At 59.8% G+C, this 11,182-nt stretch overlaps 2 protein-coding genes across 10 annotated transcripts; one reads left to right on the forward strand and one right to left on the reverse strand.

The window, feature by feature from the left end:
- Positions 1–380: 380 nt before the first annotated feature.
- ZNF524 (zinc finger protein 524) lies at positions 381–4,864 on the reverse strand. Of its 6 annotated transcripts, none has more exons than XM_067721340.1 (2): positions 4,758–4,864; positions 381–1,436 (listed from the first exon to the last, which is right to left on the reverse strand). In XM_067721340.1, exon 2 carries the CDS (start codon positions 1,395–1,397, stop codon positions 612–614), a length of 786 nt encoding a protein of 261 aa, XP_067577441.1. In that variant the 5' UTR covers positions 1,398–1,436; positions 4,758–4,864; the 3' UTR covers positions 381–611. The 6 variants fall into 6 exon arrangements, with proteins under 6 accessions (XP_067577441.1, XP_067577442.1, XP_067577444.1 ...); XM_067721341.1 differs by lacking the exon at positions 4,758–4,864 and adding an exon at positions 3,718–3,845; XM_067721343.1 differs by lacking the exon at positions 4,758–4,864 and adding an exon at positions 3,549–3,573.
- On the forward strand, positions 2,801–8,890 carry FIZ1 (FLT3 interacting zinc finger 1). Of its 4 annotated transcripts, none has more exons than XM_067721334.1 (4): positions 2,801–2,907; positions 3,499–3,931; positions 5,447–5,786; positions 6,686–8,890. In XM_067721334.1, exons 2-4 carry the CDS (start codon positions 3,582–3,584, stop codon positions 7,883–7,885), a joined length of 1,890 nt encoding a protein of 629 aa, XP_067577435.1. In that variant the 5' UTR covers positions 2,801–2,907; positions 3,499–3,581; the 3' UTR covers positions 7,886–8,890. The 4 variants fall into 4 exon arrangements, with proteins under 4 accessions (XP_067577435.1, XP_067577436.1, XP_067577439.1 ...); XM_067721338.1 differs by lacking the exon at positions 2,801–2,907 and adding an exon at positions 4,876–4,947 and having other exon boundaries at positions 3,843–3,931; XM_067721335.1 differs by lacking the exon at positions 2,801–2,907 and having other exon boundaries at positions 3,797–4,845.
- Positions 8,891–11,182: the final 2,292 nt, after the last annotated feature.

Here is an 11,182-nt window from a genome sequence, read left to right on the forward strand (position 1 = left end):
CCGCCCCTCCGGCCCTACCAAAGTGGTTACTCCCGCACACAACCCTCAACTCAGTGTTTCTCTGCAAACAGTGCCAGGACAGAGATGGGCCAAAGTGATGGCTGCAGAATTTCCGGGAATCTGGTTAGAACGGCGCCGGGGGTTGGCGGGGGACCTAGAGTCACGTTTGCACAGAAGGTTCAATGTTAAGAGTGGATCTTTAGAGGGAGTGCTTTGAGGTCCACTGGAGATGGGAGAAGCTTCAAAGTCTTCCCCCAAGCCAGTCTTTAGCGCCAAGCTAACGAGGCACATGACAAGGGGGTGGTGTAGCGGGGAAGAACATTTGAAGGGAGGAGAAGAGGGGCGCCAGCCCTGGGATCATCACGGAACACACACAGGAAGCCAGTAGGCAGATATTTATTTCCACAGCCCCTGCCTCCACAGGCCTGTCAGTCCGAGGGAGGGTGGCAGAAGGCTGCAGGACCCGGAAGTGGACGTCCTCACCCTCGACCTTCTCCCACAACAGGAAGACTACCAGACAAGAATGTGTCCCAGTTTCCCTGCCCAGGTTCAGTGCCAGCTGAGCGCCCAGCTCTAAACCTGGCCTGGGGAGCAGTGGCCGGGGGTGGGGGTCAAGCCAGCTCTTTCCCCTCCAGCTCCTCCTCATCGGCCCCTGCCGTGGCCGGGATACCCTCGTCGTCCCACGGTGGTTCAGGTCCTGGGTCCCGAGGACCCAGGGGTGCCTCCATGGCCTCGGGGTGCTTGCGCCTGGCATGGCGCCGGAGCGTGTTGGCCTCGGTGAAGCGTAGCCGGCAGACAGGGCACTGGTAGGGGCGCTCCCCGGAGTGGACGCGGTGGTGGTGGGCCAGCTCGCCCGCCTCTCGGAAGCGGCGGGGGCAGAGCGGGCAGCGGAAGGGCCGAAGGCCGGCATGGATGTTGCAGTGCCGCCGCAGGTGGCTGGACCGCTTGAAGGTCTTGCCGCAATCCTTGCACTCGTGCGGCTTCAGCTCTGAGTGTGAGATACTGTGGCGCTCCAGGTCGGAGAGGTAGGGGAAGGCCCGAAGGCACACCGGGCAGAAGTGCGGGGCCTTCTTAGGGCCAGAGCTCTCAGGCCCGCCTGCTACTGACCCTTCAGAGACTGTGTAGGGCACACCCTGATCATCGATCAACAGGAGGTCACTGCCACCGCCGCTGCCCACCGGGGCTGTCACCCCCTGTGCCAGTGGGGGCTCCTGCCCCGACTTGGGGGGGCGGCCCCGCTTGCGAGGAAGGGAGGCCTTAAGAGTCCGATTCGAGGAGGTGCCCCCCCCAGGACGTCGGCCTCGGCGGCCCCGGGGAACAGAAGGAGGTAAGGCCAGAGGTTTCTCTTCTTCCCCGGGCAAAGGCGAAGGCCACGGGTCTGGGCTGGGCGTGTCCATTGAGCAGTGGGGGGCTTGGGTCTGGGCACTGGAGCCGGGCTAAGAGGAGAGAAGGGGTAGCCGTCAGTGCAGGAGGGTATGGAGCGCCCTTGTCCCCCAAATCCTCGCCATCCCTGGGTCCGAGGCTGTCGACCTGGGCGCGGCCAACATTCACTTGGACGCACAAACCACACTAGTGGGTAAAATAGTAAGATAATCCTGTACCAGTTGGTAAACAGGCACTGCCCTGAGCCCCACAGGTGTCTCCCAGACCTCCCTAACCCCTCCTAGACATTCAGGGTCAACTTGAGCCAAAATACAGAAAAATCTTCCAAGGAGGATAGAGTCCAACTGAGGGTGCAGGCGAGTATTTCGATCCTCAAAACAGAGAACCCATCAAACAGAAGAGCTACAGAGGCCTCAGAAATGTTTTTGTCCCTCCTTCTGACAGAAGTGACAGAGGGAGAGAAGGGGGGTCAGCACTGGAAGAAGAAAGGGATTGGTCCCAGGTGATGTTTGCTCCTAAGTTGTGGATGTGGACATATATCAGAGCTGTTAAAGGGTGTGGGCTCTGGAGCCAGAGGTTCTGGGTTCGATTCCTGAGTCTGTTACTTACTCTCTGTGTAGTGCCCTTGGGCAAGGTGCTCACCTCTCTGAGCGTCAGCTAAGCCTTTTGCAAAACAGAATGAATACTTCCACCTACTCGCACATAAAGTGCTCAGTACACGGAAGTACTTAGGAGATACTAGCTCTTATTATCACGGTGAGCAGCTAAGCCTCACACCAACTCTCTGAATAAGGGTATATCACGCCCATTTTGCAAATGGGGAAACCAAGGCACAGGAAAGTGAAATCAGTTGCCCCAGCTCCCTCTGGCGGTACGTGGCAGGGCCAAGACTTAATCTCATGGACCCCAACGGCCCAGGGAGTGGGAAGTAATGGACCCAAGGGACATCACAGGTCCCTTAGTCCTGCGCTTGAATCCAGCTCTACCGTTCATTAACAAGTGGCTTTGCCTATCTGAGCCAGTTTCCACCTCTGTAAAATGGATACAGCAGGGTTGTTGGTCGGCATATATATAGTAAGCACCAAATGAACTACCATCACCAACACCACCATGGGACTGGGGAGTAATAAAGTGGAGGGGGAGGAGAGCACAGGTGCAGTTAGGATTAGGGGTTACAGGTGCCACTGCACCCCACTGGAACAAGCACACAGATTAAGGTCCAGAGAACGGCAGCCACTTTTCCATGATCACACGGCTCGCTCGGTTGGGGTTGCCTGGACTAGAACACGGGTCTCTGGAACGGTGCCCCTGACCCCCGCCCTCCTCCACCCCGGTGCAGGCGCGCGCCCGTGAGCACCGACCGCGCGGGGCGGGCCCTGCGGGGGCGGCGGCCAATGAACGGCGCCGGGCCGCGGACGGCGAGGGCCGCCAGGAAGGGGGTCTGCGCGCGCGCGCCCAGGCGGGCCGGCTCCGCGGGGCGCGAGGTCGGCGCGCGCGCTTCAGCGAGCGCAAGAGCAGAAGCAGGTGGGGGGCGCGCTCCAGGAGCGCGCGGCCCCGGGCCTCCCCTCCCTCCGCTCCTCTCCCCCCACCCGGGCCCCCCGCCTCTCGGGTACCTCATTTGCATGTCGCCTGGACTCGCGAGTGTGCGCGCGCGGGGGCGCGGGGCCGGCGCGTGGGAAAGGGCGGGGGCGAGGGGGCCCTGCCCCTCGGCGGCGCGCGCGCGCGGGACTGCCCCGCCCCTCGGAGCGGATGCCGGTCGGCCCCTCCCTCCCCTCCCCCTCCCCGTCGGGCCCGCGCCCGCGGGGAACAAAGGGGACCCGCTGGGTCCTAAGAGCCGGTCATATCCCCGTCGGCAAGCCGCGCCTGCGCACCCGTCGCCCTCGCTAGCCCCGAACGGGAAATTACCCCACCAACACATCCCAAACACATAGAAATGTCTTTCCTCCCACAAAGCACCCAGCCGGGTGACCCAATCAAAGAAAGGTACCGAAAGGATAAAGAGCGGGAAAATGGCCCCTCATTCCCGTAATTAACATGGCGCCTGATTAGCTTCAAAGCCCACGGGAAGCCTAAGCACAAGATGGAGCCTGCTCTATCCTCCTATCTGTATCGCAGATCAGCGAACTTCGATTTCTCTCTTCTCCTGATGCAACTCTACATCCTACCCAGGAGGAGCCTGAGGCTGCGAAAAGGGAATCATGTCAGCCCTCATCTATGTTAACACCCGCCAGCGTCGATACCGCAAGGAGGAGGCCGCGCGCGCTGAGCTTTTTGCCCTTAGTCTGTATGGCGCCGGGGGCCACCCTAAACCCCGCCCCTTCTCCATGCCCTCACCCAAGATGGCGCCACCCTGGCTTCTCGAACCTCCAGTAGCTGGGAAAGGGACGGGAAAGAGAGAGAAGGGAGGGCGGCGGGGAGGAGGGAAGCCAAGAAGGCGGGAGAAAGGGGGAGTGCGGGGTAGAAGGGAGCCGAGGCGGAAGTCGAGGGGCCCCCCGGGTGGAAGTGACGCTACCCCCGCTGCCCAAAATGTCGGCGCCCAGAGGGAGGTGTAAGTAATTAAAGAGGAAAGCCGACTGACTTTCCCGGCCTCCCGGGGCCGCCTCAGGGCTCCAGAACCCCCGCTCCGTACGAGCAAGGTGGACTCGCCCGACTGCGGGTCTAGCCTGACCTGCCCCCGCCCCGGGCGCCCGGGGCCGCACCTTTTAGGGACAGGGGGGAGGGGTACAAAAGGCCGACTCTAGGGGCCTGGGTCCTCGAGCTGACTGGGGAGGGGGGCTCAGTCCCGCGGGCGACTGGGTGGGGAGGAGGCGGGGCTTAGTGGTGGCTGGGGCGGAGCAATGGGTGGGCGTGGTTTAGAGTGGAAATGGGCGGGACTGTGGGTAGAAAGTGGGAGGAGCTTAGGCAAAGGGGTGAGGTTTGACAAAGGGGCGTGGCTCAGTGAGAATGGTAGGAGGGCCCTAGGTTGAAGGGTCCTAATTGGGGCTGAGGGGGGTAAAGGGGTTCAGTGTGGAGGTGGGAGGAGCTTAGAGTAGAAGGGGTGGAGTTTGTCTAGGGATGTGGCTTTCAGGAAGTGGTGGACATAGTGAGGGGGTGGGGTTTAAGCGTGTAATTTGGGGCGTCGTAGTGGAAATAGCAAGTCTTTATATTGCAGGTGAAATGACTTAGGATGAGCAGGGTGTCAGCGAGGAAGGGCTGAGATGGCAAGAGAGGTAGAGTGGCAGGTGGTCTTGGAAAGGAAGGGGTTTACTTAAAGGCTGAGTTTAAAGGAAAACTTGAGTGGGGTTTAGGAGGCGGATCTTAGTGAGGAAGAGATGAGGGACTTCAAGAGGAAACTCGGAGGAGCTTTGCAGATAGTGGTAATCAAAACAGCTTACCTGTTGAGTCTTTGCTGTGCACAGGCGTCAGTAAGCACGCCGCACGCATGGCCACAAGTTTGCTTAGTCCTCACCACCACTCCATGAGGTAGGTCCTCCCATTATTCCTATTTTGCAGATGGAAAGAGAATCAGTTGGCTTTATCCAAGGTTCCAGGACTAGGCCTGGTCTCCCTGGAAGGTTGACTCAGGTGCGCTTAGCCCCAAATTTTCATACTGTCACTGGCTAAGATTGTCGTCAATCTTCATCTGAAGATGACTTTCATCTTCAAAAAAGAGTGGGAGTGGCTTTCAGAGGGGAAGGGGCTTGTCAAGGAATATAAGAGGCTTCAGGAACAACATGGAGACTTTGGAAGGGGTAGGCGGGACCTGAACACGAGTGGGCGGGGTTTAACCACACTCGGCGGGGCTTAGAGCGGGGCGGGAGTTCATTCACAAAGAAGGGGAGAGCTTAAAAGCATCCAGTGGCTTAGAAGTGACTTGGAAGTGATTAGGAAGCTAGATGAGTGGTGGAAGGGGTTGTAGGAGAGTGGGAGGGGCTTAAAGAGCAGTAGGTGTGGCTTGGGTAGATGGGCGTGGCTTATAAGGTAGTAGGCCGGGCCTCACAGGTCTGTGAGTCCAAGGAGCCTGATAGGGGGAGGCTGATGGGGACGTGGCCCCCTCACCCCACTCCATGTCTCCCCGCTCCAGAGAGAGCCCCCACCCGCCACTGCCCTCGCACCACGCCACCATGGATGACGCCCCGCTGCCAGCGCCCCCGGTCCCTGCCCCGGCTCCGCCCGCTGTTGCCCCCCGCGTCCCGTTTCACTGCAGTGAGTGTGGCAAGAGCTTCCGCTACCGCTCGGACCTGCGGCGCCACTTCGCTCGGCACACTGCGCTCAAACCTCACGCGTGTCCGCGCTGCGGCAAAGGCTTCAAGCACAGCTTCAACCTGGCCAACCACCTGCGCTCGCACACCGGCGAGCGGCCCTACCGCTGCTCCGCCTGCCCCAAGGGGTTCCGAGACTCCACCGGCCTGCTGCACCACCAGGTGAGTCCTGCAGGCCGGCCCCAAGCTGGCCTCCCTGGGCTGGACTCGCCCTTGGAGCCCCGGGGACCCACTATGGGCAACAGACAGCTGGCCCCTAAGAAAATTTCTATCTCCCTCCCTCCCTCCTTCCCTCTTCATCGAAGCACCCTGACCAGTCAAAGCATGAGTTGTTTCTATTTCAGGCTCCACCCAACCCAACATAGTAAATTTGCCCCACCTCTGTGCACCTCCCCTCTCCCATGCCCCTTCTCATATGCCAGCGTCTGCAACTTTGTGCTCATCATTCCGTTACCATTTTTAAACATAGACTTACCACGTATGTACTTAATTCCTTTACTCAGCAATTACCTATTGAATGTTTTCCCTGCTCCCAACACCTGGGATACCAAGGTGAAATCAATAAAGTCCACGCCTTCGGAGAACTTACATTCCATTGCGAGTGGTCCATAGCCAGGTAGACAATCAGCAAGAAAGCAGATACACAGGCAAGGATGATCTGGGAAAGGAGAAGCGTTGGGAAGGAAGTTAAAACAACGGCAATAATAACCATCTGATATGTAGGAGTAAAGAGGGGAGAGCTATGGGCTACCACACGGTGGGGGAGGGGGAGGTCAGGGCAAGGTGATATTTGAGCTGAGGCCTGAAGGAAGAGCAGGAATCCACCATGGAACAGCATTCCAGGCAAAGGGAACAACAAGTGCAAGGATCCTGAGGCTGGAGGGGCCAAAAGCATGCTAACGTGGCCGGAAGCAGAGAACAAGAATGAGAGGGTTGAAGCTAGATCTTGGCCCTGTGGACCTGGCAGGGAGCTTCCTCCGCATCTCTCTGGGAGGCCAAGAATCTGCCCCGCGGGCTAGACCCTCAGCCCTGACGCTGGGCTCTTCCTCCTGCCCTCCCAGGTCGTCCACACTGGCGAGAAGCCCTACTGCTGCCTAGTCTGCGAGCTCCGCTTCTCCTCGCGCTCCAGCCTGGGCCGCCACCTCAAGCGCCAGCACCGTGGGGTGCTCCCGTCCCCCCTGCAGCCCGGCCCAGGCCTGCCCGCCCTGAGCGCTCCCTGCTCGGTCTGCTGCAACGTGGGGCCCTGCTCGGTGTGCGGGGGCGCGGGGGCTGGCGGCGGAGAGGGCCCAGAGGGGGCAGGCGCGGGCCCGGGGAGCTGGGGGCTGGCGGAGGCGGCGGCCGCGGCGGCGGCCTCACTGCCCCCGTTCGCGTGCGGTGCTTGCGCGCGGCGCTTCGACCAGGGCCGCGAGCTGGCAGCCCACTGGGCTGCGCACACCGACGTGAAGCCCTTCAAGTGTCCGCGCTGTGAGCGCGACTTCAACGCCCCCGCGCTGCTGGAGAGGCACAAGCTGACCCACGACCTGCAGGGACCGGGCGCGCCCCCCGCGCAGGCCTGGGTCTCCGGGGCTGGCGCCGTGCCCGAGACGGCCAGCGAGGGCGACGCTGCGGAGGCGGGCGAGGCTCAGCCGGCCTGGGACGGCAGGCTGCTCCTGGGCCGCGCCGGGGGCGGCGTGCCCGAGCTGGGGGGCCTGCTCCCCGAGAGCGGCGGGGAGGCCCCTGCGCCCGCAGCCGCGGCCGAGCCGTCGGAAGACACCCTCTACCAGTGCGACTGCGGGACCTTCTTCGCGTCGGCGGCGGCGCTGGCCAGCCACCTGGAGGCGCACTCGCGCCCCGCGACCTACGGCTGCGGCCACTGCGGGGCCCTCTACGCGGCCCTGGCGGCCCTGGAGGAGCACCGGCGCGCCAGCCACGGCGAGGGCGGCGGTGCGGAGGAGGCGGCGGCGCCCGCCCCGGAGAGGGAGCCCGCGTCTGGGGAGCCTGCGTCCGGCTCGGGCCGCGGCAAGAAGATCTTCGGCTGCTCCGAGTGCGAGAAGCTGTTCCGCTCGCCGCGGGACCTGGAGCGGCACGTGCTGGTGCACACGGGCGAGAAGCCGTTCCCGTGCCTGGAGTGCGGCAAGTTCTTCCGCCACGAGTGCTACCTCAAGCGCCACCGGCTGCTGCACGGCACCGAGCGGCCCTTCCCCTGCCATATCTGCGGCAAGGGCTTCATCACGCTCAGCAACCTCTCCAGGCACCTGAAGCTGCACCGGGGCATGGACTGACGTGGCCAGGCCGTGCGCCCCTCCGCTAGACCACCCCTCCCGAGGGCTGGACTCAGGGCCCGGGCCAAGGGACCTAGGGACCACGAGGGAGGCCCCGGCCCTCCAGACCCAGACACGGGCCCCTGAGCTGGGGGGCAGCGAATAAACGGAGAGATTCCTCAGCTCCAGGCCCCTGGAATGCGTGCTGAGCACCCCCAAATCAACAGGCTCCTAAGCTGCGGGAGAAATGGGTCTCCACAAGTACTTCTCATCTTGCGGGCCCAAATAATAAAAGATGGGCACCCCTCCCCCAAGGGAAGACTGGCCCTCTCCCTAAGAGCCATCATTCCGACGACCTTGATCCGGAGAATGGGGGGGGAGCCATGTCCCCGATTTCCCTGGATCCCCTCCCAATGCTACCCACCAGAGTCACTGGTGCCCCCAGATAAAGGATATAGCCGGAATCTGCCTCTCCCCCCCCCGACTTTATTCCCTATGCGGAAAGAGGACCAGGGTAGTTGCCCCCTGCCCTCAACCCCTTCCCCAATTAGGTCTCCCTCCCCTACTAAGGAATGGATCGACCCTAATGATCTCCCCCACCCCAAAAAACTAGAATAGCCTGGTTCAAAATCCCTGCGCCCAGTAGGATGGACTGATCCAGATACACATACCCCCACGCCCTGTCCGCTGGAATGGGCTGCTCCAGGTTGCCACCTGCGCCCCACCCTCCTTAGAATGCATACGGCAGGCACTCCTCCCCTTCCTCTAGCGTGTGGGCAGGTCCACGTCATTCCGCATTATGTGAACTCATGAGTGGGAGGTGGGGGACACTGGGGTATCCCTCCCACTCTGCTGTAGCACCTGTCGGTCTTTCTCTCCATGTCTGTCAGTTTGTCTCTGTGTTCTTCCCAACCCCCAGGGGAAGGGGGATTTGGCTAGGGGGTTTCCCCCTGTGAGCCTCGACCTTGCCCCCATCCCACTCCCCAGTGTCTCCTGGACCCCAATAAACCTCGTCCTGTCAGCCACCGCCGTCTCATTTTCTGATCCTTGGCTTTAGGTAGGTGGGGATTCCTCCCCCTCTGATTCAGGACAGGCCTCCTAAATAGAGGCAGATCTTTCCTTCCACCTGAGAAACTTCGAGTCCTTTAGACAGTGCGTGACCCTTTTAATATCAGAGATGGTTTAGATCTCATCTAAGTGAAACCCTGCATCTTAACTACAAAATCCACCTCCAACGGACGGATATGCCCCCTAGAAACCTTCAATCCCATAGGACACGCCCCCTGAAAACCAAACTCTACAGACGTCCTACCCCTAGGAAGAGGCCCCGCCCCTTAGACTCTGTCTCCCAGGCAACCAAATTTGTACCTTAGCCGCTAGATCCTTCCCCTAGATTAGGATCCGCCCATCTAAGGATGGGCGGGCCCCTCAGATTGTCTCCTACGGGCTAGATTACATTCCGGTACCGAGTGCCAGGTGCTGTCACCCCCTCTGGGGATCCAACAGTGAACAAAATAACTCTTTAAGAAAACGAGTGGGGCTTCCCTGGTGCCACAGTGGTTGAAAGTCTGCCTGCCAATGCAGGGGACACGGGTTTGTGCCCCGGTCCGGGAAGATCCCACATGCCGCGGAGCGGCTGGGCCCGTGAGCCATGGCCGCTGAGCCTGTGCGTCCAGAGCCTGTGCTCCACAATGGGAGAGGCCACAACAGTGAGAGGGCCGCGTACCACAAAAAAAAAATAAATAAAAGAAAACGAGTGGCTGGGCTGTGCCACCTTAGGTGGGGTGGTCCAGCAGGGAGGAGGTTGGGGGGGTGTGCTTCTCTGCAGAGGTCGCATTTGATTTGAGACCAGAAGGTCGAGGAGGGGCCGGCCAGGTGGACACCTAGATGAGCCCAGGAGGGGAGGGAGGGGTGAGATGAGGTGGAGAGGTAAGCAGGGGTCAGGGTACACAGACCCAGGTGGGCCAAGATGGGCATTTTACTGTGCTTTGTGGGCAATGGCAAGCAAGACTGTAAGTGTGAAGGGATGTGACCACTCTTTTACTTTCCAAGGGTTCCTCTGTCTGCTGAGTGGAAAAGGGACTGGAGGGGGCAGAGTGAATGCAGCAGAGGCTACTGCAGTCCACCAGGAGAGGGGTGTGGGGACCTGGAGCAGAGGGATGGACAGAACTAGGTGAGCCCAAGATGAATTCTGGAGGTGGAATGTGAGAGCGTGTGTTGTGTGTGCGCCTGCCTAATGGAAAGGGAGGAATGGGGGCGGGGCAGGGAACTGGTTGCGAGGTGCTGCTTTGTATTAAGACCAGAAAACGAAGAGAGAACAAGTTCGGGTGGAGGCTAGAGGGGTCAGGAGTTCCATCTTGAGCTTCTTAAATTTGAGACGCTTGGGAGATTGGCATGCTCTAATAAGGCTGAAGATGTCCATATGACAAAGATAGGCACGAATCCTAGAGAAACTCATGTTCACCTGCACCAGGAGACTCATATAAGAACATTCACAGCAGCAAAATGTACAGCCCTGAACTCAGAACAACTCAAATGTCCATTGGTTTGGGCTGAATGTTTGTGTCACCCCAAATTCATATGTCGAAATCCTAATGCCGGGACTTCCCTGGTGGCGCAGTGGTTAAGACTCCGCCTGCCAATGCAGGGGACATGGGTTCGAGCCCTAGTCCGGGAAGATCCCACATGCCGCGGAGCAATTAAGCCCGTGCGCCACAACTACTGAGCCTGTGCTCTAGAGCCTGTACGCCGCAACTACTGAGCCCGCATGCTGCAACTACTGAAGCCCGTGCACCTAGAGCTCATGCTCCGCGACAAGAGAAGCCACAGCAATGAGAAGCCTGTGCACCGCAACAAAGAGTAGCCCCCGCTCGCCGCAACTGGAGAAAGCCCGCGCGTAGCAACCAAGACCCAACGCAGCCCATAAATAAATAAATAAATAAAAGAAATCCTAAGGCCCAATGTGATGGTACTTGGAGGTGGAGCCTTTGGAAGGTGCTTAAGTCAAGAGAGTGGAGCCCTCATGAATGGGATTAGTGCCTTTATAGAAGAGGCATCAGAGAGACCCCTAGCCCCTTCCACCAGGTAAGGGCACAGCAAGAAGGAACGCCTGTGAACAAGGAAGAGGACTCTCCAGAAGGTGACCGTGCTGGCACCTTGATCTTGGACTTCCCAGCTTCCAGAAGTGTGAGCAATAAATTTCTATTGCTTATAAGCCACCTGGTCTGTGGTATTTTGTTATAGTAGCCCCAACAGATTAAGACATTCATCAACAATACAGTGGATAAATAAATGATGGTATATTATGCCATAGAATAC

Source organism: Pseudorca crassidens, chromosome 20, assembly GCF_039906515.1.
Source record: "Pseudorca crassidens isolate mPseCra1 chromosome 20, mPseCra1.hap1, whole genome shotgun sequence".
NCBI lineage: Eukaryota > Metazoa > Chordata > Mammalia > Artiodactyla > Delphinidae > Pseudorca > Pseudorca crassidens.